Source organism: Nomascus leucogenys, chromosome 19 (genome assembly GCF_006542625.1).
Source record: "Nomascus leucogenys isolate Asia chromosome 19, Asia_NLE_v1, whole genome shotgun sequence".
Taxonomy (NCBI): Eukaryota; Metazoa; Chordata; class Mammalia; order Primates; family Hylobatidae; genus Nomascus; species Nomascus leucogenys.
The window spans coordinates 24,662,955-24,690,585 of NC_044399.1; the positions used below are offsets into that span (position 1 = coordinate 24,662,955).

Here is a 27,631-nt window from a genome sequence, read left to right on the forward strand (position 1 = left end):
TCCTGTGGCCCTTGCCGGAAAGACCTGAAGAAATGAAAGGAAGACCCTATTTTAAAACGGTCTTTTGACCCATTTTGAAGTAAAAGGGCCCTGGAAAACTGTCAGCCGAGGCCTCCACTGGGATTTGGCTCTTTGTTGGAGAGAGGAGGGAAGGATCCAGTAAAGGGCATGAGGTGTCAGTGCCATCTGCAATGCCCAGGGCCTTGGAACGTCCCTTTAGTTTACCCCCACCTTTGGGTGCCAGAAGAGGGCTGCGCGGCCCAGGGACCCCATGGGGTTGCTGTCCAGGCCCAACTCATCTTCCTCCCGCAGCCGCAGCACTCGCACCTGGTCATCCAGCAGCTCCTGGGCCACCTGGACGCCAACAGCCGCAGCGCCGCGACGGTGCGCGCCGGCATCGTGGAAGTCTTGTCGGAAGCCGCGGTCATCGCTGCCACCGGCTCTGTGGGTAAGCGGCATGGCTAGGGCCTGAGGGCCAGGGACCCCGCGGAGGCTGCCGCCTCTTCCAGAGAGAGGCAAGGGACAACAGGGAGGGGTCGGAGTCCGTTTTCCTCGAGAGAAGTCCGCCGGGAAGTTGGGGGCGCAGAGGAAGCCCAGGCTGGAAGGGGGCGTGGGCCTGCCCTGCCTGCGCGCGGTGCAGGGAGGAGGAGGGTGCCAGCCTTGGATCTCGGGTGTCCCGCCCCGCCGCTCTCAGGGCCCACGGTGCTGGAGATGTTCAACACGCTGCTCAGGCAGCTGAGGCTCAGCATCGACTACGCGCTGACCGGGAGCTACGACGGGGCGGTCAGCCTCGGCACCAAGATCATCAAGGAGCACGAGGAGCGCATGTTCCAGGAGGCCGTCATCAAGACCGTAGGTGCGGCGCGAGGCCGGGCCAGGCCGGGCCGGGGCGGGGCGGGGCCGAGGCGCGGGGAGGGGAGGGGAGGGGAGGGACGGGGTGGGGCCCAGGGGCTCAAGACTGAGGCGCAGGGCGGGGCGGAGCCAAAGGGAGGAAAGAGGGACCCTGGAAAGGGGCGGGGCACCGGGGGCGGCCCGGGGATGGGGGTTGGAGAGGGAGGGACCGCACTGGGGCGAAAGGCATCCAACCGGGGCCCTGTAGGATTGTCCAGTGCCCACATGCTATTCACGGACCTCAGAGAGAATGAAGTCGGGAAATGAAAGGACTAGCTGGGCAGGGCCTGAGCGACAGCGCAGTCAAATGAGTGTCTCAGATCTGAAGTCTCAGGCGAACCTTCTTTAGTCCCAGTCCCCATCAGACCTGCCTGATGCTTCCAGGTTAGGGCTTCCAGGAGGGAGAGATGGGGACTAAGAGAAAAGAATGAGGAAGGGGGCCAGCCGTGGAGAAAATGTGTGCTCCTGGGAGTGGAGATGATAAAGCCCCTTTCATAGCCTGCCTGCCCTAGCCCTGTGAGCTTCCCCTCAGCCTGGAGTAGGCAGGTTAGGAATGCAGAACCATTCTTTTCTCTTAGTTCGTGGGAGGAGGATTTACCCTAGGATTTACCCTAGGGCAGCTGGTGAAAGAAGCCCCGCCCTGGTCCCAGGGCCCAGCATTCACCATCCCCACCCCCTAGCCAAGGAGCCAAGACCTTAACCACAGCCTCAGGAACAAGTGAAAAAACAGAGCCTGGAAGAGACCTCCAAAACCACCTGATGCCTCCCCTTCCTAGAGAGGCCGAATCACACCCGGGCTATCCTGAATTCCTTTTACTGGTCCTGGATTGACTCCGGAGAGCGGCAGCCCTCGCTCTCTGCAGCTGAAAGGCTGAACCAGGAGGGGCCCTGGAGCCTGTGCCTCACTGGGCACCCTCTCTGCCACCTCCTGCAGGCTCCTTTGCCAGCACGCTGCCCACCTACCAGCGGTCTGAGGTGATCCTCTTCATCATGAGCAAGGTCCCACGGCCATCCCTGCACCAGGCGGTGGACACGGGCAGGACGGGGTGAGCCACCCATCTCCCCCAGCCTGGAGTCCTCCTGTCCCCCGGCTGCATTTGCTGACCCCCTCCTTTATCCCTCTTAATTTTCTTGGCTCTGCCCTCTGCTTTCTTTTTACTCCCAAATCCCTCAGCAGCCTTTAGTGGGGCTCTTGGATCCCACAATTTCTCAGGCCACCCCACCAATAACCACCTCCCAGCGTGGGGGGAGCCAGTCATCCCTTGGTCGGCTTCCTGGGTCCTGAAGTCACTGTCCTGGGTAACCCAACACAATAAGCCTCATGGAGAAACAAATCAGGGGTAGAACTAAGCTGGCAAGTGTGTGACCTCCACCCCATTACCATCCTGGTGAGTGTTTGTGTCTCTGGTCTACAGGGAGAATAGGAACCGTCTGACCCAGATTATGCTGCTAAAATCCCTCCTGCAGGTGAGCCCCATCTATCCCCATTCCTGCTCTTCCTCTGCAGGAGACAGCTCCTTCCAAGGGACCAAGTGAAGGCCTCCACATACAGTCGTGCACGTTGCATACTGCACAAATACACCCAGTCAGTTGAGTCCGGGCTGAAATCTAGCCTACGTTCCACTCACTAGCCAGGCTGGGCACCCACAGAGCTGGGTCAGCCACAGCAAATGGGGAACCTGTTTCTAGTTTTCACAAAGGTTCCTTATTGGCTACTGATAGCGTTGTCACTCAGACACGATCTGTCTCGAGATGGAATCTGTTGGTTCCCGCCCTGGTTCCCTCCAGGTACCCCCTCTTTCCCTTTTCCTTCTGTTTCCCCTGTTTTGCCAGCGTGTTCTTAGCACATGTGCCCACCTCAGTCTCCCAGCCCCCATCCTTCCCATCCTGTGTTTTATTTAACTCTTCTTTACATCTTTGCAGCCATCACTGGAGTCTAGATCCATTGCTCTCAAACACCATTCCAATGACAATCTTGTGATAAATATATGATTCCTCAGAGGTTTTGAGCTGTTAGCCTGAGTGAGGTCCTGGAATCTGTATTTGTACAAGTTCCCCAGGTATTCTGAAGCACAACCTCTGGCCTAAACCCGACATCTCACAACCACCTCTCCCCACCTGTCAGAAACTCAGCTACAACAGTAATTGTCTAGAAATGCTGTTCTCTACCAGGTGCCTCTTATTTCAGAGTAGGTCTCAGTTTATAATTTTCTTTTTTTTTTGAGATGGAGTTTCACTCTTGTTGCTCAGGCTGGAGTGCAGTGGTGCGATCTTGGCTCACTGCAACCTTCGCCTCCCAGGTTCAATGATTCTTGAGTAGCTGGGATTACAGGCACATGCCACCACCATGCCTAGCTAATTTTTTTGTATTTCTAGTAGAGATGGTGTTTCATCATGTTGGCTAGGCTGGTCTTGAACTCCTGACCTCAAGTGATCCGCCTGCCTCGGCCTCCCAAAGTGTTGGGATTACAGACATGAGCCACTGTGCCTGGCCTCAGTTTATAATTGATGTACAACCAGATTTCAAACTTCTCAGACTGAAGTTGGGAGGTCCCCAGTCCCTTCTCCCTCCCTAGACCTCCTGTCTCATCTCTCAGTCTCTGTCTCTGTTCTGGCCATGCCAATCTAAACAGAACTCCCCCAACCCCGCTGCCACCTCACACCTTCCCTTCCCTCCCCTCCAGTCCACACTCTTCATGGCACTAGATTTTTATAAACCCTTTGTGCTCCAACACTGCCCTCATCTAGTTATCACCTTGGTCTCCATATTCCTGCCATTTCTTTGCTGAGTTTACCCTCATCAATTTGTACTCATCATTTTCTTAAGATAACAGTTTGGGGTACATCCTCAGGGACCTTCTGAATCTTCAAAGGCATTGTTTTGCAATATGGATTTAACAGTAAAGGTGCTTTGCTGCATTTGAATGCTTTGACAACAGCATATATGGCATGTCTATTTATGCCAAACTGGCTTTAGTCACAAAGCGCCATTATTGCCAGGCTAACAGACATGTTACCAAATCCTACCTATGTGCACTATTTGGTGGTTGTCGTGTGTGTGAGTTCTGATCCTTCGGCCCAGCTGTGAGTTCTTCCACTGTCTCGTTCTTTGTGATGGTCATACTCTTAATGAGGCATTGTGTTCCTGGTGGCTGTTCATCAGTTGTGCCCTAACTGGCTGGAATGTTAGGTTCAGAGATTGTCTGGCTCCCGCTTCCCTCCAGGGCTCATCCCGTGCTTGCTTTTTAACACCCGAATGTCCCTGCACACTGTCCCCATCCATTCACATGTCTACTGAGCTTGGTGTCATCTAGGTGGATGTTGGAGTGTTCAAAGAGTTGCCTGGGCTGCAGGGTACGGGAGGCTGGATTGGGCGATGTCTAGAGAGGATGTGTACATCAGACCTGACTTCCGCTGGCTGCTCCTCCATCTCCTCCTGCACCTGAGAGGGACAGCGTTCCTAGGCATAGCTGTCCGTACCTCCCTTGCAGGTATCCACAGGTTTCCAGTGCAGCAACATGATGTCAGCCCTGCCCAGCAACTTCCTGGACCGCCTTCTCTCCACCGCCCTCATGGAGGATGCAGAAATTCGACTCTTTGTTCTAGAGATTCTCATCAGTTTCATTGATCGTCATGGCAACCGCCACAAGTTCTCTACCATCAGGTGAACTTGGGGTGTCTCCTCCAGGCGATGCAAGATGGGGAGAGGACTCTCCATTAGGTCCTGTCCTTTGGTCCTGTCCTCACACCAAAGGACAATTCCTCCCACCAAAGGTGGGTGGACAATTCAGATACTCAGTGAGACTCACCAGAGAGTTGATCACCAACATTGACCCTGGGATCCTGCAAGAGGAGGACAGACCAAAGGGCACTTGTGTCTGGGAGAGGAGGAGGGTGAACTGAAGATTTGGAAGATAGAGAGTAGGCATTAAAGGGAGTTGCAAGTGTGAGAAGGAAGCGGATGCAGGTTATCAGTAGAGACTGAGGGGATTTGGGGGGAATAAAAGGAGGAAGAAAATAATCAGGATGAAGATTTAAGAGAAAGGGGGTTGGGGCGGTGGCTCATGCCTGTAATCTCAGCACTTTGAGAGGCCAAGGCAGGAGGATCACTTGAGCCCAAGAGTTCAAGACCAGCCACGGCAACGTAGTGAGACCCCCATCTCTACAAGAAAATTTAAAAATTAGCCGAGTGTGGTGGCTCACAACTGTGGTCCCAGCTCCTTGGGAGGCTAAGTTGGGAGGATTGCTTGAGCCCTGGAGGTTGAGGCTGCAGAGAGTTGTGGTCATGGAACAACTTCACTCCAGCCTAGGTGACAGAATAAGACCCTGTCTCAAAAAGGAAAAAAAAATAGAGAGAGAGAGATAAAGGAACAAATTATTGAGAACTTGGGAGAAAAAGGTGATTGGGCTAAGAACCACGGCCAGGGGAGCACTGGAGGCTTTGTACCAACTAATGATGTTGGGGATAAAGCCCAGTGACCCCGTGTGAGCTCAGGCTGGCCTCATACAAGGGCTAAGGAGGCCCTTTGCATCCCTTCCCAGTACCCTCAGTGACATCTCTGTCCTGAAGCTGAAAGTGGACAAGTGCTCTCGACAGGACACTGTCTTCATGAAGAAGGTAAGCAAGCATGACCTCCAGGCACAGTGAAGGGCAGGCACAGTGGCTCACGCCTGCAATCCCAGCACTTTGGGAGACTGAGGCGGGCGGATAGATCACTTGAGGTGGGGAGCTCGAGACCAGCCTGACCAACATGGTAAAATCCCATCTTTACTAAAACTACAGAAATTAGCCGGGCATGGTAGTGGGCACCTGCAATCCCAGCTACTTGGGAGGCTGAGGCAGGAGAATCACTTGAACCCAGAAGGCGGAGGTTGCAGTGAACCGAGATTGCGCCAATGTACTCCAGCCTGGGTGGCAGAGCAAAAGTCACTGCTGACCACTGACTGCCCTTGGAGCCTGCCTCCTCTCTCTGTAGCTACGTCTCCTCGCCCTGTGGCTATGTGTTAAGCCGACCTCTCTGAGGAGTCAAGCCCAGAGTGATGAGCCAGTCCGGGGCCAGTGACTGTGTTCTGCTCCTACACCTGGATTTGGGCAGCAGCTTCTGGTGCTGGTTTCACTGAGCCCATCCTTCCCTACGCGAGCCTTCCTGTGTGTGTCCACTTCTGCCAGAGCCCGCTTTAAAGGCATCCCCTCCCCAAGGGAGGAGGGGGCACACACGGCCATCCCACCCCCCTTCAGATTGGTCTTCCTCCGTGTTCTCCTTGCCCCTCCTGCCCCACCCCTCTGACCCTGGCCTTCTCCTGCCCGCTCCTGTCCCCAGCACTCCCAGCAGCTCTACAGACACATCTACCTGAGCTGCAAGGAGGAAACAAACGTGCAGAAACACTACGAGGCGCTCTATGGCTTGCTGGCCCTCATCAGCATTGAGCTGGCTAACGAGGAGGTGGTGGTGGACCTCATCCGTCTGGTGCTGGCTGTTCAGGTGGGGCCTGGTGTGCGCAGGGCATGGGGCTTGGGATCAGGGGAGGGACCTGTTTTGGGCAAGCCCTGATAAGAATATTGAGTAGCAACTGCGCGTAACACGGTTTTGGAGCCCAGGAATATTGCACTCGTGGTTGGCCACTCCTCCCTGAAGACCCCAAACCATGGTCCTGTTTGGGGAACCCCAAAGAATGCTTCATTCATGGCCTTGGCCCATCCTTAAGCTAAAGAAGACCCAGGGAACCGGGTCGTTCAGAAACATCCCTTAGCTACTATATGTCAAGTCTCTCGCAGAGTCTGAGTGAGACTCCAGGGATTCTTAAAAGGATGCTCATAAGCCCTGAGTGATCCCAGACAAACTCGTTTGTCTAAAGATTCTCTGGTTTCCTTGGCTGGGCGTGGTGGCTCATGCCTGTAATCCTAGCACTTTGGGAGGCCGAGGTGGGTGGACCACTTGAGGTCAGGAGTTCAAGACCAGCCTGGCCAACATGGTGAAACCCTGTCTCCACTAAAAATACAAAAATTAGCTGGACGTGGTGGTGCACGCCTGTAGTCCCAGCTCCTTGGGAGACTGAGGCAGGAGAATCACTTGAACCAGGGAGATGGAGGTTGCAGTGAGCAGAGATCTCGCTACTGCATGCCAGCCTGGGCAACAGAGCAAGACTCCGTCTAAAAATTAAAAAAAAAAAATTTAAAAAGGTTCTCTGGTTCCCAAATGGAGCTGTGCTTCAGGATTGCTTTGAGCACTTGTTTAAAGTATATATTTCCTGGAAAGGTAAGTCAGAGTCTGGAAGCCTGGGGACCTGTCTACCAAGCCTCCTTTGTGATGCGTAGCAGCCAGTGTGGCACCGGACAGGGCTTGAGACTTTCATGGTCTTCCTGGGTGCATGTGTACACCCAAGGCTACTGGGAGTCAGGGTGGGTCCTTTGGACCTCAAAGCCTGAGTCTCCAGGGTCCTGAAGCCAGGTGGGCATCATATTCCTGAATCGGGGCAAGCCTGGGAATTCAGTGACAGTCTCAGACCACCTGTCTGATGGTGCTAAATCCTGCAGGGCCAGCCTAGATGCTACAATTTTTAAATTCTGTTTACCCTCAAGAGCTAGAACTTGGGGTTCCTTTATATCCCAATCCCCTGGTAACTCCCAGAGCTAATTTAGCTTAACATATGAACCCAGTTTAGCAAGCCAATCCAGTCCTCTAAGAATCCGATATAGTGAAGGAGACAGTGCGCTGGCAGTGGGATTAATGATGAGGGTTTGGGAGTGAAGGTCGCCACAGCTGGAACTGCCGAGTGGGGAGTTGAGGTCATTGCCTCTCTAGTCTGTGAGTACTCAAGAGCCTCCCAGTTCATGGACTGTTCTAGGGACCCCTCCCTTCAGCTTTAATGAAAGTGACTTTTTTTCCCCAGGAAGTTTTGGGTCAAATGCTGAGAAAGAGTTAGTCTAGGAAAGCAAGCATTTCTAAAGAAGATTGGGAAGAGGTCGGGTGGAGCGTTGGCACCCAGTGTAGTTTGTCAGTGAAAAACTCCTGAGACCTTGTCTGTGTTGCTGCAGGACGTGGCCCAGGTCAATGAGGAGAACTTGCCTGTCTACAACCGCTGTGCCCTCTACGCTCTGGGCGCAGCCTACCTGAACCTCATCAGTCAGCTCACAACGGTGCCTGCCTTCTGCCAGCACATCCATGAGGTTGGTGTCCTCACGACCAAGAGCTCGGGGGCCCTCAACTTGGGGTTTCCTGGGAACAGCTTTTCCTTAATTGCATTAGTCCTGTACCTACACTTAGGCAGTGAAGACAGGGTTGAAGTAAGAACCGCTAATGGTGAGAAGTTCCTCATGGCATCTTTCCCTCCTGTATGACTTGACAGAGAAGGGTGGGGTTAGGCACAGGGGTTGGGGGGGGTCTTCTATACCTGTTTCTAATACTGTCTGCCCCCTCCACTTCTTGCCCGTCTGTCTTTCCCCTACTCACAGGAGCACACCCGCACACATGCCTCAGATCATGCAGACTACAGCTATGAAATACCGCAAAAGTGACCTCAGATCATGCAGACTAAAGCTATGAAATACCGCAAAAGTGGCCTGAGTAGAATGGTGAATGAACGTCTGTTCACGCCCACTCAGATGAAATGAATAGCTACGAAAATTTCTCCCCATTTGCTTCATCTATCTCCTTTTCCTTTGCTGAACAAATTTTAAATACTTTAAAACAAATCCCAGCTATCCTGTCCTTTCACTCTACGTATATCCGTCTGCATGCCTGAAACAGCATGAGCACCTCCCTACCTGACTGCCTTGCTCTTAACACAGCTCATTAAGTGATCAGTAATTCCTTGGTGTTATCTGACACCCATTCTATAGTCAAATGTGTTCTCAGTTGTTGCATAAAGATCTTTTAAAACACACGGAAGTGTTTAGAGGTTGAATGATCCCAACATGTAGGATTAACTTTAAAATACATTAGCAAGCCAGGCGCAGTGGCTCAAGCCTGTAATCCCAGCACTTTGGGAGGCCGAGGCTGGTGGATCACTTGAGGTCAGGAGTTCAAGACCAGCCTGGGCAACATGGTGAAACCCTCTCTCTACTAAAAATACAAAAATTAGCCGGGCATGGTGGCACACACCTGTAATCCCAGCTACTCGGGAAACTGAGGCAGGAGAATCACTTGAACCTGGGAGATGGAGTTTGCAGTGAGCCAAGATTGCGCCACTGCACCCTAGCCTGGGTGACAGAGCGAGACTCCATCTCAAAAATAAAATAAAACAAAATATATTAGCAAAACAAAATAAAACAAAACAAGAAAATTTAGGTCTCAACTAGCCTGGGTTGGCTAGGAATCACAGGGGAGGGTGCCGTGACTGTGGCAGAGACCACCCAAAGGGAAGCAGGAGTCTTCCAGCTTCTGGGCTGATAAAGGAGTGCAAGAAAGGCAATGCCTACTCATTCTCTGCCTGACAATTGTGGGACCTTTACCTCCTCACCCCCCACACACACCTGTATGCTGACCATCCCTCCACTTCTCACCACCTTAGTAACTTTCACTTTTCTTGTCAAAAATTTGCAAAGAATACTGAGTAAAGCTCAAGATGTCACTGTCCATCAGGGTGTTTTTGCAATGCACTTGGATACTGCAGTACCCAGGTTTGGGACATGGAGTGAGCTACATTCCTTTGTACCTGTTTAAATAAAAAACACAGGAATGAAGCCAGGTGCAGTGGCTCAGCCTTAATCCCAGCACTTTGGGAGGCCAAGGCAGGTGGATCACTTGGGGTCAGGAGTTTGAGACCAGCCTGGCCAACGTGGTGAAACCTTGTCTCTACTAAAAATATAAAAATTTGCCAGGCATGGTGGCACACACCTGCAGTCTGTTACTCAGGAGGCTGAGGCAGGAGAATTGCTTGAAACTGGGAGGTGGAGGCTGCAGTGAGCCAAGATTGTGCCACTGCACTCTAGCCTGGACAAGACAGCGAGACTCCGTCTCAAAAAAAAAAAAAAAAAAAAAAGCATAGGAACGAGGCACCAGAGTCAGCAGCTGCAGTCTCTTAAGAGTTAAGTTTCTGCATTAGAGGACACTTAGTGCACATGTGTCATTGATGGCATGGCCCGAGCAGCCAGCTGGAGCTTCTCCGGCTGCCCTGAGGGTCCCTGTTGATGGGGGTTTCCACTGGAGAAGCTCAGCTGAGGACACTGCTGAGGAGGCTGTGGGAGGGAGGAAGCGCCGAGCCGGGCATGGGAGCTCTTTCGTTGCCTGTGAGCTCCCTCTCCCTGCTGAACCAGCTCTTATCATCTGATTCCTCCCAACCGCCAGGTGATAGAGACCAGGAAGAAAGAGGCTCCATACATGCTCCCCGAGGATGTGTTTGTGGAGAGACCCAGGTGAGGAGAGGACAGGGGACGTGGTCAGGGATCGCCAGGGCAGCTGAGTAAGCAGGTGGGTGGTCTGAGGTCAGGAGGCGTCAATGCCAGGAGGCTTGGGCTTCTGTGGACCCAAGGGCAGAAGGTGGGCTCTGCCTGTGGTCCAGGAGTCCTGGATAAAGTTCAACCCCATCACATTACTGCAGTCCATGCCTTGAGCATGCAATGCTGAGCCTTGTTTGCAGGTGAGACGCAGCCTCTGGGGGCTTTGGCCAAGCCCATGCTAAATGCATCCTGGAGGAGTCATTCCCGACAGGATGTTACTGTCAATCCAAGTGATGTTTTCAGACCATAGTGGGTGCTGTAGGCCAGTGTCATTTCAACATCAGAGGAACTCAAGGGAAAGATGTTTTGCAAAACCAAAATGTCTAACAGTAGGGGATGGCTTTATAAATTATGGCCCATCCATACAATAGACAATCATGACAATGTTTTAGAAGAATATTTAATGTAAAATACCCACTATATAATAGGTCAATAAAATAGATCACAGAACAGCAGGTGGGGAAGGGGATATCTATGTGTATATGTAAAAATATGGGACTAAGCTGGGTGCATTGGCTCACGCCTGCAGGCCCAGACACTCAGAATACTGAGCAGGAGGATCTCTTGAGCCCATGGGTTCAAGACAACGATGGGCCACAAAGCAAGAACCCATCTCTACAAAAAATTTTTAAACAATTTGCCCAGGCTGAGCACAGTGGCTCACGCCTGTAATCCCAGCACTTTGGGAGGCTGAGGTGGGCGGATCGCTTGAGGTCAGAAGTTCAAGACCATCCTGGCCAACATGGTGAAACCCCATCTCTTCTAAAAATACAAAAATTAGCCAGTTGTGGTGGTGCACACCTGTAGTCCCAGCTACTCCACTCAGGAGGCTGAGGCAGGAGAATCCACTTGAATCTGGGAGGCAAAGGTTGCAGTGAGCCGAGATAGTGCCACTGCACTCCAGCCTGGGCGACAGAACAAGACTCCATCTCAAAAAAAAAAAAAAATTTAGGCCGAGCACAGTGGCTTGTGCCTATGTAATCCCAGCACTTTGGGAGGTTGAGGTGGGCGGATCACTTGAGATCAGGAGCTGGAGACCAGCCTGGCCAACACAGTAAAACCCTGTCTCTACTAAAAATACAAAAATTAGCCAGGGGTGGTGGCATGCGCCTGTAATCCTAGCTACTTAGGAGGCTGAGGCAGGAGAATACCTTGAACCTGGGAGGCTGAGGTTGCAGTGAGCTGAGATCATGCCACTGCACTCCAGCCTGGGTAACAGGGAGAGACTTGGTCTAAGAAATAATAATAATAATAAATAAATAAATAAATAAATAAATAAAATTAGCCGGTTGTGGTGGAGCATACCTGTTGGGAGGCTGAGCAGGAAGATCACTTTAGCCCAGTAGGTCAAGGCTATAGTGTGCTATGATGGTGCCTGTGAACAGCCACTGCACTCCAGCCTGGGCAACACAGTGAGGACCCTGTCTTTAAAAAAAGAAAAAAAGTGACTGAAGGATATGATTGTTGTACATAAGAATATATTATAACATGTGAATAGTGGTTATCTCTGGAAATGGGACTGGGGCTGACTCTTTTCCTTTTCCTTCTCTGTCATCTTGCATAGTGAAGATGTTACTTTTGTAATAAGAAAAGTTGGCTGGGCATGGTGGCTCACGCCTATAATCCCAGCATTTTGGGAGGCTGAGGCAGGTGGATCACCTGAGGTCAGGAGTTCAAGACCAGCCTGGCCAACATGATGAAACCCTATCTCTACTAAAAATACAAAAAAATAGCTGGGCGTGGTGGCTGGTGCCTATAATCCCCTCTACTCAGGAGGCTGAGGCAGGAGAATCGCTTGAACCTGGAAGGCGGAGGTTGCAATGAGCCGAGATCGCACCACCACACTCCAGCCTGGGCGACGAGAGCAAAACTCTGTCTTAAAAAAAAAAAAAATTATTCAGAAGTCATTCTAGATACCGCAGTTCTAACGAACTTCCTCCCTCCTTCATCTTCCAGGCTGTCTCAGGATCTCGATGGGGTGGTGATTGAGCTCCTCTTCCGCCAGAGCAAGATCAGTGAAGTCCTGGGAGGCAGTGGCTACAATTCGGACCGGCTCTGCCTGCCCTACATCCCTCAGCTGACAGGTATGAGCTCTGTGCAGGGATGCCTGGGCCTGCCTCTGTCTTTCCTTGGCCAGGTAAGGGCCTGAGCGAAAGGGACTTATGGCCCTTTGATTGCCTGTGAGGCACCTTGGATGTCGTGAGAGCTGAAAGACACAGTGGAAATTTATGGTGAGGTCTTCTTGATTGCCCCACCTCTCCTCCTCAGGGCAGGGTCCTTGGAAGTACCTGGCCCATGAGATGGCCTGGCCTGAGGCTGGGAGAGGCTCCATTGTGCTGGAAAGAGCATATATGGCTACGGAACCAGAGACCCAGTTCGAGACCCCTGTGCAACTTACCGCCTGAAAGATCTTAGACAAGTCCTTTGCATCCCTGAATTTCAGTTTCCTTGACTGTAAAACAGGAATGTTAACAATAGCTGCCTGCTGGGTGCAGTGGTTCACACCTGTAATCCCAGCACTTTGGGAGGCCGAGGCGGATGGATTGCCTAAGCTCAAGGGTTCAAGACCAGCCTGGGCAACACGGTGAAACCCCGTCTCTAGTAAAAATACAAAAAATTAGCTGCATATGGTGGCATGTGCCTGTAGTCCCAGCTACTCTGGAGGCTGAAACAGGAGAATTGCTTGAACCCGGGAGGCGGAGATTGCAGTGAGCCAAGATTGCACCATTGCACTCCAGCCTGGGCCACAGAGCAAGACTCCGTCTTTAAAAAAAAAAAAAAAAAAAAAAACAATAGCTGCCTTAGAGGGCTGGCATGATAAGGTACCTGTATTAATGCAAATGGCGCTTAGTAAATGCTTCATGAAGAGCTACTGGTGCTCTTAGCAGATGATGCTTATACATAAGGTGAGATATGTATTCTGGTCATAAGCACCTTCTTTGTGTTCTCATTGACGATTTCAAAATTTTAGCCCCAAAGAGCAAAACTGACTATCCTAAGATGGACAGAGAAGGCCCACAGCAATCGGAAGCTTCTGTAAACTCCGCGTGTACTCTGAGTGTGCACTGAGCCTTAGAGGACTGTGGACCAAGCGGAGGCAGAGGGGTTGGGAGGTGGGACTAGTGGCTCAGTCCTGGATCTCCGAGGACTGGGAACTAAAGTCTCTGGGCTGCTTCTTCCCCAGATGAGGATCGCTTATCCAAGAGGAGGAGCATTGGAGAGACCATCTCCCTGCAGGTGGAGGTAGAATCAAGGAACAGCCCGGAGAAGGAGGAGGTGAGTGTCCGTGCCACTGTCCTGGGGCAGCCCCACCTCCTGTAGATTGGACGCTAGACTCCAGGCTCCCCTGCCCACACAGTAGCTTAAGGCTGCATGGAAAGCAAGCTTCTCAGGTAATTCCACACTTGTACTGACTCTCCCCACGTATGTGTCATAGATACTTCCCTTCGGAAAAATTGTTAGGGTCCTCCCTGCTCCCATGAGGATATCATAAAACTCACTCTTGAAAGGCCTGGCTGGGGATGGTGGCTCACGCCTGTGATCCCAACATTTTGGAGGCTGAGGCAGGAGGATTGCTTGAGCCCAGGAGTTTGAGATCATCTGGGGCAACATAAGGAGACCCCATCTCTACAAAAAATAATTGAAAAATCAGCCAGGCATGGTGACGTGCACCTGTGGTCCCAGGTACTCAGGATGCTGAGGTGGGAGAATCACTTGAGCCTGGGAGGTCAAGGCTGCAGTAAGCCATGATGGCACCACGGCAGTTCAGCCTAGATGACAGAGTAAGACCTTGTCTCAAAAAGTTAAAAAGAAAGGCATGGTGGTCATCATTCCCCACTCACAGGGGGACCGATACGCTCTGGGTTGGAAACTAGGAGACTTAACTGGAGAGATAAGGGTGAGAACAGCTTTCATAGTGTTGCTTCCGTATGTATCAATAAAGAATTTTTTTTTAATTTAGACTATTTTTAAAGCAATTTTAGTTACAGCAAAATTGAGAGGAAGGTACAGAGATCGCCCTTTGCCCCCTCCCCTCCCCTGACACATGCACAGCCTCCCCTACTATCCACATCCCCCAGCAGAGTGGTGCATTTCTTACAATTCAACCTGCCTTAACACAACATTATCATCTGAAGTCCGTCGTTTACATTGGGGTTTGCCCTCAGCGTTGTACATTCTGTGGGTTTGGACAAATGCATAATGACATGCATCCCCCACTAGAGTACCATACAGAGTCGTTTCCTGGCCTAAAACCCCCCCGTGCTCCACCTCTTCATCTCTCCCCTAACCACTGACAGCCAAGATTTTTTTTTTTTTTTTTTTTTTTTAACGCTGACTGTTACAGTTCACAAGAAGTACGGAGGACACACATCTGGGTGGGACCGGGACAGAAAGACTTACATGGTCCTCGGGCATGGACAGGCTGACATTCCCCAGCCTCTCTGCCCATTAGGGCTGATAGAGACATGGAGGACAGCTTTGACATCAAGCCTTTCCCCAGATGCAATCAGAGGTAGGAGAAGTCTCTAGGGGTCAGGATCAAGCCTCCCCCTAACTGTGCCCTTGACCACTTCATTTATTGGGACAGATCTCTACCCCAGGGCCCTCAAAGCTTATCCAGAACCTTCCCACGGAAGGAAGCTCTGACTTGGGCTAATTGGACAAGTAAAATGAGGTTGAACGAGGTGTCCTCCATGGCCCTTCCAGCTCCAAGGACTGGGAACCTCCAATGCATTAGGCATCGGGGTGAGTTGGCTGCTCTCTCCCCATAGTGGCGATTCTCCCTTCCCAAGAGGTAAGAGACCCTCGGGAATTGAGGAGTGAAGTGACACAGAAGCGCGAGGCGAAATGCTTACGCAGCTACGGAGCCACCTCCTTACTAGTGGCCTCCTGGGCCACCAGTATCAGTTCCTTCCTCCCTTCAAGAGTCAGCTTAGCCCAGAGGTAGCTTGGTGGCAAAGCAGGGGTGCAGGGGCCTTCATCCTGTGCCCTTCTGCCATGCCACAGCTCTCTCCACTCTCACCCATCAGTGCCAGTCCAGAGTCCCACGGTGGTTCCTAGGGCCATACTGCCCAGGCTTGCCGCAGGGGTGAATAAATGCTGGTTTGGTCAAATCTGAATCCTGGTGCCTGGTATTCCCAGCCACGCATAGTCTGGGCTCTGCCATTTCATTTTCCCCCACCTGCTCTGGCCCATATCCACTGTCCCACTCTGGCGGGGCTGCTCTTGACCTCTCCCACACTGTGCTCCGCCATCTCCAGGCCTTTGCCAGTGCAGAATGCCACATCTGAACCACCCTTCCCTCCACACTGGTGCAGCTGAGCGCCTATGAACTCTCAGTTTCCCAGCGCCCGGCCCCTGTTCGGTTTCCTCCATAAACTTCTCTCTCCCTGCTCTTGCCCAAGGAGCATCCCTTCTCTCTTGCCCAGAGAGCAGCCTTTTCTTTGACTGTTGCCACCACACAGTTCCCTAGCACCCTGCAGGTGAATATCCAATGTTGCTCGGTGCTGACAGCGGATGAATGGATGGATGTGCAGAGGATAAGTCCTTAGAGCAAGTTAAAGCCGAGCACAGCTCTCTCTTGCACGTAATTCCTATGCTAACAAATTGCGCAGTTTCTACGGACTCACCTACAGTCCCGCATGTAGTTGGTGCTCACTTAATGTTTGTTAAATGACTTTATCTCATACGTATACTTCTGTCCTCTCCTACTCAAACAAAAATGCCAAACAAATCAAAAAGTGCACAACTCAGTGAATTTTCATAAAGTGTGTATGCCCATGCAATCACGCCCGGATGAGAGAGTGGAACATTGTCATCACCCAGGGGACCTGCCTCTGTGCCCCCTCCCCTAAGGGAGCTCCTAGCCTGAGTTGCATTACTTCTGGAACTTTATATCAATGAAATCATTCTGTTCTATGTCTGCTGCTTTTGCTTAAGATTATGTTTAAATAATAGAGCATAAGGCTGGGTGCGGTGGCTCACACCTGTAATCTCAGCACTTTGGGAGGCCAAGGCAGGCGGATCACCTGAGGTCAGGAGGTCAAGACCAGCCTGATCAACATGGTGAAACGCTGTCTTTACTAAAACTACAAAAAATTAGCCGGGTGTGGTGGCGGCCACCTGTAACTCAGCTACTGGGGAGGCTGAGGCAGGAGAATCACTGGAAACCAAGCGGGAGGTGGAGGTTGTAGTGAGCTGAGATCATGCCATTGTACTCCAGCCTGGGTGATGAGAGCGAAACTCCATCTCAAAAAAAAAAAAAAAAAAAAAGAGCATGAGTAAATCATAGGTCTAATAGCTCTTTGTCTAGTGAGTAAGTTCTGGAATTTAGTCCAAATTCCTTCATTATTTTTAGCATCTATGGAGCTCCCTTCTTTGAGTTTTATTATTTTCTACCTCCTTTTACAGGCTCTGCAGAGGACTGAGTGGGGTAACTCCTTGGAACCTCAGCAGCCAGGGAGGGCCGGTCACTTCTTTTAAAAAAAAAAAAACAAAAAACAGAGTCTCCCTCTGTTGCCCAGGCTGGAGTGCGGTGGTGAGATCTTGGCTCACTGCAATCTCTACCTCCTGGTTTCAAGCAATTCTCTTGCCTCAGACTCCCCAGGTAGCTGGGATTACCGACACGCACCACCATGCCTGGCTAGTTTTTGCATTTTTAGTAGAGATGGGGTTTCACCATGTTGACCAGGCTGGTCTCGAACTCCTGACCTCAAGTGATCGCCCACCTCGGCCTCCCAAAGTGCTGTGATTCCAAGCATGAGCCACTGCATCCGGCCTGTCACTTCTAACCTTCCATTTCTTATCTTTATTAAATGCTCAAGTCGCGTTGGTGGGTAATTTAATACTTTAAGACTTCAGAACTGATATTCAGTTCTTGAAATTTACATCTGAGATTCTGTTCACCACCTCTCTTCTCTTGCTTCCAATGTTTTCTGTTGTGCTCTCTAAAGATGTTTCAAAATTGCAATATTGGCTGGGCACGGTGTCTCACACTATAATCCCAGCACTTTGGGAGGCCGAGGCAGGCACATCATGAGTTCAGGAGTTCGGGACCAGCCTGACCAACATGGTGAAACCTGTCTCTACTAAAAATATAAAAATTAGCCAGGCATGGTGGTGCATGCCTATAATCCCAGCTACTTGGGAGGCTGAGGCAGAAGAATCACTTGAACCCAGGAGGCAGAGGTTGCAGTGAGCCAAGATCGCGCCACTACACTCCAGCCTGGGTGACAGAGTAAGACTGTGTCTCAAAATTAAATTAAATTAAATTAAATTAAATTGCGGTGTTTTCCTCCCATGGTGCTAGATGGACAGGCTTGGGGAGGGAGCAGGGGACAGTGTGTTCTTTTACGTGAGACTCAGGACTCTGTCTGAATCTGAATCTGATGAGGAATGAGCTTCCCTGCTGCATCTCGTTGTCCTCTGTGCCTGCTCAGGGAGCTTCCAAGACCCTGAGGGGGCTGGGGCTGTCCTGAGGGACTTCCTGCCCACTGGGACTTTCTTCTAACAAGCAAGGGGCTGCCAGAGAGCTAGGGGTGCCAGGGCTGCCTCCTTTCTCTGCCCCCTGCCTTTCTGAGCATCTCTGTCCCTTCTCCTTCAGCGAGTGCCTGCCGAGGAGATCACCTATGAGACACTGAAGAAAGCCATTGGTAAGTCAGGGCCAAGGGACTCTGGTTAGAGGGCAAAATGGGGTGGGATCCTTGGGCCTGTTCCTGCAGATGCAGCAGGGCCCACCACCCTCCGCAGTGGGATCCAGCACCTGCCTGAAGGGAGAGGCTGGTGTCTTTTGACAAACTCATCACAGCCACCAAAGCTGCCATTGAATATCCCTGCTCTTCTGCTGGGGGTCAGTAGTGGGGCCTTGTGTGGCCCACAGTGGGCAACACTTTTGCCACTAAGGACAGCTGCCTTTAAAAGTAATCAGTTGGCCGGGCATGGTGGCTCAAGCCTGTAATCCCAGCATTTTGGGAGGCTGAGGTGGGCGGATCTCAAGGTCAGGAGTTGGAGACTAGCCTGGCCAACATGGTGAAACCCTGTCTCTACTGAAGAAATACAAAAATTAGCCAGGCATGGTGGCATGCACCTATAATCACAGCTACTCAGGAGGCTGAGGCAGGAGAATTGCTTGAGCCTGGGAGGCGGAGGTTGCAGTGAGCTGAGATTGCACCACTGCACTCCAGCCTGGGCAACAGAGCAAGACTCCCATCTCAAAAAAAAAGTAATCAGTTGATGGCTATAGGTAGAAAGCAATTTGGGGTAAATTTTTTTTTTTTTTTTTTTTTTTGGTGAAGTGTGATACAAATGAACAAGCTGGCCAATGGAAGATATTAATAACGAATCATATGAATGTCTATTTAATAAGGGCAGGTGATTTTAAAATGCATTGTTACCCCTCTATCTGGATCATTGGACAACAACAGATTTTTCTTTTTTTTTTTGAGAAGGAGTCTTGCTGTTTGGCCCAGGCCAGAGTGCAGTGGCACTATCTGGGCTCACTGCAAGCTCCACCTCCTGGGTTCACGCCATTCTCTTGCCTCAGTCTCCCAAGTAGCTGGGACTACAGGTGCCCACCACCACGCCCGGCTAATTTTTTTTGTATTTTTAGTAGAGACAGGGTTTCACCGTGTTAGCCAGGATGGTCTCGATCTCCTGACCTCGTGATCCACCCGCCTCGGCCTCCCGAAGTGCTGGGATTACAGGCGTGAGCCACCGCGCCCAGCCAACAACAGATTTTTCTAACTGTTGACAAATTATGCCTGTAAATACCAAACTTTTAAATTTTTGTCATCATTAATGATAGTCTCTCTGAATGTACACATTTCTTGCCTTTTTTTTTTTTTTTTTTTCTGAGACAGAGTCTCACCCTGTCACCCAGGCTAGAGTGCAGTGGCACCATCTTGGCTTGCTACAACCTCCACCTCCCAGATCCAAGCAATTCTCCTGCCTTAGCCTCCTGAGTGGCTGGGATTACAGGTGCCTGCCACCACACCCGGCTAATTTTTGTATTTTTAGTAGAGACAGGGTTTCACCATGTTGGCCAGGCTGGTCTCGAATTCCTGACCTTAGGCAGTCAGCCCTCCTCAGTCTCCCAAAGTGCTGGGCTTACAGGCATAACCCACTGCACCTGGCCATTTCTTGCCTTCTTAAACTGAGTATGGGCCGGGCATGGTGGCTCACACCTGTAATCCCAGCACTTTGGGAGGCCAAGGCGGTAGGATCCCTTGAGCCCAGAAGTTTGAGACCAGCCTGGGCAACATAGTGAGACCTCATCTCTATTAAAAAAAAAAAAAAAAACCCAACAGTATGATGGACATGTGCGACACACACCCCTTTTTCTTCTTGGTGCTAACTCATCTTGGATACCAAGCAGTATGTGTAGAAGCCTTAAACTAAATGGCCTCGGGCTGCCCTGCCACACGTGTTCCCTGTTGGCTTTCGTGGTCTATGTGGCTTTACCATTGTCAATGTCCCTTTTCTTTTTTTATTTATTTTTGAGATGGAGTCTCGCTCTGTCACCCAGGCTAGAGTGCAATGGCGTGATCTTGGCTCACTGCAATCTCCACCTCTCTGGTTCAAGCAATCCTCCTGCCTCAGCCTCTCAAGTAACTGAGACTACAGGCATGTGCCACCACGCCTGGCTAATTTTTGTATTTTTAGTAGAGAGGGGGTTTCACCATGATGGCCAGGCTGGTCTCGAACTCCTGACCTCAAGGTATCCTCCCACCTTGGCCTCCCAAAATGCTGGGATTACAAGTGTGAGCCACCATGCCCAGCCTCAATGTCCCTTTTCAAAATACCCACAGAGTACTCAAAGGACCAACTGTTCAGGACCTTCAATTTAAGAGTCCTGGTGGGAGAGCAGCTACTTGGGGCTGTAAGAGCCCCGCTGAAAGGTCCTCCCACATAGTTCTCAAATTCTTACATGAGGAAGAAGGCTGAGCCCTCAGGCAGAATCAGGAAGAGGTCCCACCTTCCAGGGCCAAGTGAGGGCACCGCACCTCCATGCCACTGTCCCCTACTCTTCAGAAGAGGGGAGAGCCCAAGCAATGCTCACGGACAGTGCTCCCTCCCCTTCACCTCAGTGAGCAGGGCCTGGCACTAATCCAGCTCTCTGCGTCGCAGTGGACAGCGTAGCAGTGGAGGAGCAGGAGCGTGAGCGGCGGCGGCAGGTGGTGGAGAAGTTCCAGAAGGCACCCTTCGAGGAGATTGCTGCACACTGTGGGGCCCGGGTAAGTGAAGGGTGACATGGGCGAGTCCCTGGGAGCCAAGTCAAGACTGAATTTGGGTCCAGGACAGGATTAAGTTCCTAGGAGATCTTGGCTCTTTGACCACCACCCTCCACCCCCTGCCAGACATCAGGGCTTGTATTCCAATGCAGGGAGCTCTGCTGTTGCCCTGCCAGGCTTTCCCCAACATCCTGGCGCTGCATTGCTCCCCCATGAACCAAAAGACTTGGGTGTTTGTCTTGGGTCTCTCTGAGACCTCACGCTTTTCACATAAGGAAGAAGTCCTGAGCTGAGGCACCTGTCTGGCAGTCAGATCATGCTCACTGTGGTCCTGACAGCAGGCACGTGAACAGCACTCACTGCGGATGATAGCTTCTTCCATTGATGAGCCGCTTTCATTCTCATGATAACTCCATGAAGTTGGTGCCGTTATGATCCCCACATTACAGAGTGATGGGGGAGGGGTGTGTGGCAAAGGAAGATGGTCAACGTTGGCAGCAGGACCCTCTTCCAACCAGGGTAACTTGGCAGGGGGATGGAACAGCCAGGCCTTGGCAAAGAGATCAGAGAGAGAGGCAGCTGGACATGTAGAAATGAGGAGCCATGTCTAGACTGGAGGGAGGGGCTCAGACAGTCCTGAAATTGATTCTATACCGGGATTTATTAGCCCCGAATGTCAAGCTTAGTAACAATGAAACATAACTGTAAACATTCAAAATCTACAAATAACCTATTCTCCCAACAAAATATAATATGTATAAATATTTTATATATAATATTCATATAGAAGTGTGTGTGTATTTTCCTGGGCCTGTGTTGTTCTAACCTCTCATCCCACTTTGAGAGGGACGCCCATGTCATGAGCTAGGAATCAGGGCCCAGTCACGGAACACGTGCAGTCCCACTCTCTGCATTCATTAGCCTCATTAGAGCCAGAAATAATCAGAGATCATCTCTAAGCCACCAGTTTTGCAGAGCTGCTCCTTGCAAGTTAGAAAAGAGCTGGCACAGGCTGGGCACAGTGGCTCACGCCTGTACTCCCAGCACTTTGGGAGGCTGAGGCAGGCAGATCACCTGAGGTCAGGAGTTCGAGACCAGCCTGGCCAACATAGAAAAACCCCGTCTCTACTAAAAATACAAAAATTAGCCGGGCATGGTGACAGGCACCTGTAATCCCAGCTACTCAGGAGGCTGAGTTGGGAGACTTGCTTAAACCCAGGAGGCAGAGGTCGCTGTGAGCTGAGGTCATGCCACCGCACTCCAGCCTGAGTGACAGAGCAAGACTCCTTCTCAATTAAAAAAAAGAAAAGAGCTGGCACTAGTACAGTCTCCCAACTCCATGCCCAGCAGCCCCTACTGCCCCATCTTAAGAAGAAGGACCTTCCAGAACTGCCTGCTGACGTCCTCCCTGGTGATTCTGAGCCTCTGTCCTATCCCCAGCCAGCCTTCAGTAGGTGGCTTTCCCTGATCCAAATCTGCAGTCAGGGTCCAGTGGATGAGTGCTGGAGCGTGTTCACCTCTGCCTGCCTTCCTAAGGCTGTGGCTGCCCTGTACCTCCAGCGTATACTCTGAACACCCTGAGCCAGCTGGCAGAGGTTCTGGGCCCCCCACCCCTGCCAGCTCACTTCCGCCTGTTTGTGTCTAGGCATCGCTTCTCCAGAGCAAACTCAATCAGATCTTTGAAATCACCATCCGGTAAGTGGCAACCCTGGGCAGGGGACCCTGACTTCTGTGGCCCAGTATTGGGGTTCCTCATCTTGAGTCCTTCTCTCACCCCTGTCTTCCCTTCTCTCCTCCCTACCTCCTTCTACCCTACTGCAATCTCTATCCCCTGGGCTGGAGTCGGCTACCAACTCTAACCCTCCCTAGACAAGGAAATAGAGACCAGAGAGGGAAAGAGTCTGCCTCAATGAAACCTGGAAAGACGCAAGAGTCCTAGTGTTCTAGGCTGGCACTTCCTAAAGCAGCAGTGTCACTGCAGAGCCCATAGAGAAGCTTGACTCCAAGCCGTAGCTTCTAGTAGAATGTGGAATCCTGGGAACCTGTGGAATGAAGGGGTCTCTGGTCCCTGTGCAAAAAGAAACCCAAGTCACCTACTCTGTTTGGTTGCACAAGGGTGGGATCCTAAAATTCTCTTTTCATGCCCTTCTCCCCATGTGTTCCTGCCCCCTAGGCCCCCACCAAGCCCATCAGGAACCATCACTGCAGGCTATGGTCAGCCGCAGAACCACTCCATCCCCGTCTACGAAATGAAGTTTCCCGATCTGTGTGTATACTGAATTCCAAGAGCCGGAGCTCCTCAAGGAGATAGGGTCTGAGGAGGGGCTCACCTCACGCCCACCCCGACCACATGGAGATCTGGCTGGGATCTCTGAGAAAACGTCACCTTGGATGGCAGCGCCTCCCAGGCTAAGCCAAGGTGGAGACTCTCTGGTCCTTCTTGGCCCTCCTACCTCCTCCTCGTCTTCCCTGAGGGAGGTCTCACCAATCAGCGTCTCACCTGTGCCCTGTTTGTCTTCTCTTGTGTCAGCCAGGGGCAGAGAATCGTGGGGTGTCTCTCGGGAGAAGCCAGGGGGAGGGGGCTGAGAAGCTCCTGCTTGGTATTTTGAGTGAAGGACATGTCCTCCCCAGAGGAGGGAGCTGGATGGAGACTTGGTTGGTGAGAGGAAGCTAAAGACTCTACTCCCCTGGGGAAGGAAGCTGAGATGGGGATGGCTCTCTCCTCCCCAGCACTCCCCCTGCTCCCCCGCCCCATGGCCCTGCTGTGTCTCTCACTCTCTTGCTCATCTCCCAGTTGTCTGTTCATGCTTCTTTCTACTAATAATGAATGCTGAGCCCTTATAACAGGAGCTGGGGTGGAGATACCACAAGGGGTTGCGGGACAGCAAAGGGCAGGAAGCAGGATGCAGGGCTGGCAGGAGGTGGGCCCGTGGCATCAGCAGGCCCGGCGGGCGAGTGTGGTCCCTGTAGCAGCTTCTCACCTCCTTTGTTCATAAGGAGCTTGTGTTGGCCTCCCACGGTCCTGTCTGCTGGATGTTTTTCAGAGTTGGGTTCTCTCTCTTTGATGTCTTTCTTCTGAGGGTCCCAAGGTGTTTCTGGAGCCTCTGGGTTGAGGAAAGGCAGAACAAGATAATCTTGGAGGGGAACTGCAAGGTCCCCAAGATTTGCCCACATCACCTCCTATGGAAAAGGCTCCCAGCCTGACCTGGGTTGTAGGAGAGTGGGGAGGGTGGGATGAGTGGTGTTTTGGGGCTCAAGGATATCAGAAGCCAACTTTTTGGATGTTCTGTTTGAAGAAAGAAGGATCTAACGCCTAATATTGGAACGATTTCTTCACTCTCTGGACAAAGTCTGGGACATCGGCACCACCTGGCAACGCTTGTGGCTTGGGAGAGGCCGTGGAGACCCCTTTGGGATCTGGGTTCCTGTTTTCCTGGTGTGCCGTCTGTGTCTCTGTGTAATGAGGATGTGCAGAGAGGAGCTAATGCGGAGCTGGGCAGAGCCACCCAGGAGGCAGTTTGCTGCCTTCTTTGCCAATTCCCCTTCCCGGCCCCTCCTCTGGGTGCCTTTGTGTCTCCCGGGGTGCCACTGACAGAACCACACCTGGGGCTCCTCCTATGGCAGTGCCATGTGGTCCAAAATTGCCCTTTCCTTCTCCGTTAGTCACATTTCCCGTAACTCCTCCAAGCCGACATAACCTACAGTAAGATGTGAGTGTCAGATGTTCTCTCCCTGGAGTCTGCTTTCCAAAGGAGGCAGGGTGAGTAGATTTATTGATCCAAAGGAATCAGTTTTTAATTTTTTTTTCTAGAGATGGGGGTCTCACTATGTTGCCCAGGCTGGCCTCGAACTCCTGAGTTTAAGTGATTCTCCCGCCTCAGCCTCCTGAGTAGCTGAGAATCCCTTTTGGGGGTATAATTTCAGGCAGTGTGGCATGGAGTCAGAAGCAGGCTGTTTCTCCTAAGGGGAGGGCAGGCTTCTCAGGACGGCCTCAGCTCATAGCCCCAGCAGTGGTGCGCACGGATGTGCAGGGAGAGCCTGATTGTTAGGTGGATGTATTTTCCAGAATCGGGGAGAGACTGAACACGAGCATTTCCCATTAATATGTGCAATAAATGTCTTGGGGAAGGGGCTATTTGACCTTCATTCCCATAGTTTCGGCACTTCAGATGAAGCTCTTCCTTGTGGTCACCATCTCTGCTGTGGGCACACAGCTTCTTTTTCTTGTTTTTTTTTTTTTTTTTTTTTTTTTTTGAGACAGAGTCTTGCTCTGTCGCCCAGGCTGGAGTGCAATGGCGCGACCTCAGCTCACTGTAACCTCCGCTTCCCGGGTTCAAGCAATTCTCCTGCCTCAGTCTCCTGAGTAGCTGGGATTACAGGCGTGAGCCACCATGCCTGGTGAATTTTGTGTTTTTAGTAGAAATGAGGTTTCACCGTGTTGGCCAGGCTGGTCTGGAACTCCTGATCTCAAGCAATCCGCCTGCCTCAGCCTCTCAAAGTGCTGGGATTACAGGTGTGAGCCACTGCACCGGCTTGGCACATGGCTTCTGAATGGCCTGAGTGAGGGCATCGCCCAGGCATGGAGGCTCCTGCACCCCCAAGGCTTTTTGGCTGTGCTTTATGGCCTCTGGCTTATACTCAACCCAATTTTACAAGCATGAACTTAGACTTCTCTTTAGTATTTATATATTTAAAAACCAAGTTTAAATTAACTCAAACTTGACAGCAACTCACCTCTGAAAGAAACTTTAAGAGAATTGAAATCTTGAGCCACAAACATGTTCTTTCCTCACTAGCTCCTCCCAGGTTTTATCCTGCGCCCAGCTTGGATGAGAGACCCATTGTTTCTTGGGCCTACTTGACATTAGGGTTCCCCGTGGCAGCTTCATCCTGAGCACTGCCTGTGAGCCCTGGTTCTGGGACTTGGCAGTCGCCTCCCTGGAGCATCTTTCCAGAGCCAGCACTAGAACCAGAGACCCCCAGGTCCACTCAGATGTTTCTGCCCCTCATCCCCATCCTGTGAATAGAGAGACACAAAAGGTGCAGGTTCCCATAGATTCTGCTGTTTCCTCTCCATCTGTCCCAGGCAGCTTTTCCTTTCCATCACTGCCGCTTAGCAAAAATGTGCTTCTTTTGAAGAACTGGTCATTTTTTGAGTGCCCTCTTCTCAGTTTTGTTTAAACTTACACTCAGTAGAGTGTTGGGTTGTCTGCTGACATGGAGTAGAACCTGGATTCTGGCCAAATAGGCCAGAATCAGAAAGGTGAAGGTGAGTGTGACAGTAGGTAATCTCCTCACCCGAGCACAGGCCCTGGGAGAGAGGCAAAGCAGTTTGATGGGATCTGGAGGGGAGGGAGGTACCCTGGCCATTGGCCTAGCATCAGTGAGTCCTGCCCTTCCAAGCCTCTGGAGGCTAGTGGCACTTCATTGTGCCCCTTTTTGCCACCCTTCTCTGATGGGATTTTGAGCGAAGAGGAGTCAGTAAGCCCATTGAGACTGGCTGCTCCCAAAGCCTGAGGACTCCAGCTCTGTGGGGAAGGGCTAGCGTTGGTCAGGACTCTGCTGACAGCACTGAGTAGGCAGGAATATATTTGAGATCTGGAAGTACTGTTAATTTGGTGGAGTCAGGCGAATGGATAAGAAGCAGATCGGCAGAAAGCATCAGTGTGGTCCTGAGGCTCCCTCTGTTTTCCTTGCCCTGGAGTCCCCAGTGCCTTGTGCCTGTTCCCATTTCCTTCTCTCTTTGAAAAGTAGAAATCAGTGGTTTCTTGACTCCTAAACAGCCTCCTCACTATCGAAGGAGACTGAGCAGGTCAGAAGAACTAGAAAAGTCCTCAGATAACCCCCTCTGTCCAGCCCCCTTTCCCATACACAAATATAAATGGATGAGCAGGAAAAGAGGAGGCCTGGACCCACTAAAGTACTTGAAGAAGCACAAGTGTCGTAGATGTGCCGCCCTTTGCCCTGGGTGTTCTAGATCCCATAGAACGCGTTTCAGCTGGACTAAGAATCAGAATAGCCAGGGGTTCTTCTGAACAGCTCAGGCCAGACCTCTGGGCTCCTCTGGGGGCCCTGAGACATGATGCCTTGCAGTTTCCATTCCATTGTCCCCAGGCCTCCTGACCTGGTGACAGAGAGTGCCCTGGAGAAGTCAGTCTATTTTTCCCAATTCCTCTTCATGACCAGAAAATGGCAGCTGGCCGGTTGGGGTCCTGTGGGAAAGGGCTAACCTGGGCTGTTAGGTAGATACTAGGTTTAAAGGTAGACAGGGAGGTGGCATCATCAGGGCAGGCCAGGCCACTTCCTGTGACCCCAGACCTTGGCAGGTGGGTTGTGCTGAGACCAGGCATCTGCCTCACACCTGGGGAAAGGTTTAGGGCAACATGTTGCCTCGTCATCCCATTAACCCCAGAAATCTTCTGGTTAGAGTGGCCCCTTACCCCAAATCTGGCCTAGGTCTGAAGACTGCAGGATAGTCATGATGGGCCCATCCTAGAGCCTGACTAGCTGAAAGACCGGGTATGGCAGGGACAGGAGGGCAGCAGGAAGGGCTTTGTGGCCCTGCTGGGGCCAAAGGCAGTTTTCTGTGCTCCCTTTAGCCCCAGCCTGGCTGGCCAGGTCTCCTCTACTTCATGAGACCATGGGGCCGCCCAAGCCAGTCACCTTCCCCTTCCAAGCTCTCCCCCCATGACTGTTGATTTCTGGCACGTGGAGGCAGAGTTGTGAATCCACAAATGCTGTAGCCCATACCTCGTAATGTGTCTGTGTCCACTTAGAGCCTCACGACCTGGCTGAGTGTGTGTGTGCATGTGTGTGTAGTATAATTTGTAGTTGACAATATGTGTATATAATAGCTGGTGTATTTATATGTGAGTGCAGAATTAGTGCCTGTGGCGGTTTTCTGTATTTTAAACCCATTGATTAGTTTTATTTTAGGGAAGTGGGAAAGGGGGAGTTGGGGGAAGAATAGGAAGAAGGATTCTTAGCAAAATCATTCTCTAGGACTATTAGTTGCGATCTCCCAGTGAGCCATCGTGATGCCCTTTTCAAATAAATGTTAATGTTGTCACCA

The 27,631-nt window shown here is 51.4% G+C and overlaps 1 protein-coding gene across 5 annotated transcripts in view; it reads left to right on the plus strand.

The window, feature by feature from the left end:
• The window catches only part of EFR3B (EFR3 homolog B), a 113,399-nt gene extending 85,768 nt beyond the window's left edge, over positions 1 to 27,631 (plus strand). For 4 of the 5 annotated variants that reach the window (XM_030799325.1, XM_030799329.1, XM_030799328.1 and 1 more), the window contains 15 exons: positions 313 to 448; positions 695 to 856; positions 1,826 to 1,937; positions 2,307 to 2,358; positions 4,383 to 4,555; positions 5,434 to 5,509; positions 6,213 to 6,374; positions 7,928 to 8,059; positions 10,179 to 10,246; positions 12,287 to 12,414; positions 13,515 to 13,606; positions 17,934 to 17,982; positions 20,456 to 20,562; positions 22,205 to 22,254; positions 22,733 to 24,811. In XM_030799325.1, the coding sequence (XP_030655185.1) occupies positions 313 to 448; positions 695 to 856; positions 1,826 to 1,937; positions 2,307 to 2,358; positions 4,383 to 4,555; positions 5,434 to 5,509; positions 6,213 to 6,374; positions 7,928 to 8,059; positions 10,179 to 10,246; positions 12,287 to 12,414; positions 13,515 to 13,606; positions 17,934 to 17,982; positions 20,456 to 20,562; positions 22,205 to 22,254; positions 22,733 to 22,838 (1,605 nt within the window). In that variant the 3' untranslated portion in view covers positions 22,839 to 24,811. Of the gene's footprint in view, positions 1 to 312; positions 449 to 694; positions 857 to 1,825; positions 1,938 to 2,306; positions 2,359 to 4,382; positions 4,556 to 5,433; positions 5,510 to 6,212; positions 6,375 to 7,927; positions 8,060 to 10,178; positions 10,247 to 12,286; positions 12,415 to 13,514; positions 13,607 to 17,933; positions 17,983 to 20,455; positions 20,563 to 22,204; positions 22,255 to 22,732 lie in introns of all 5 variants that reach the window. The other variant, XM_030799324.1, reaches the window with a different exon arrangement.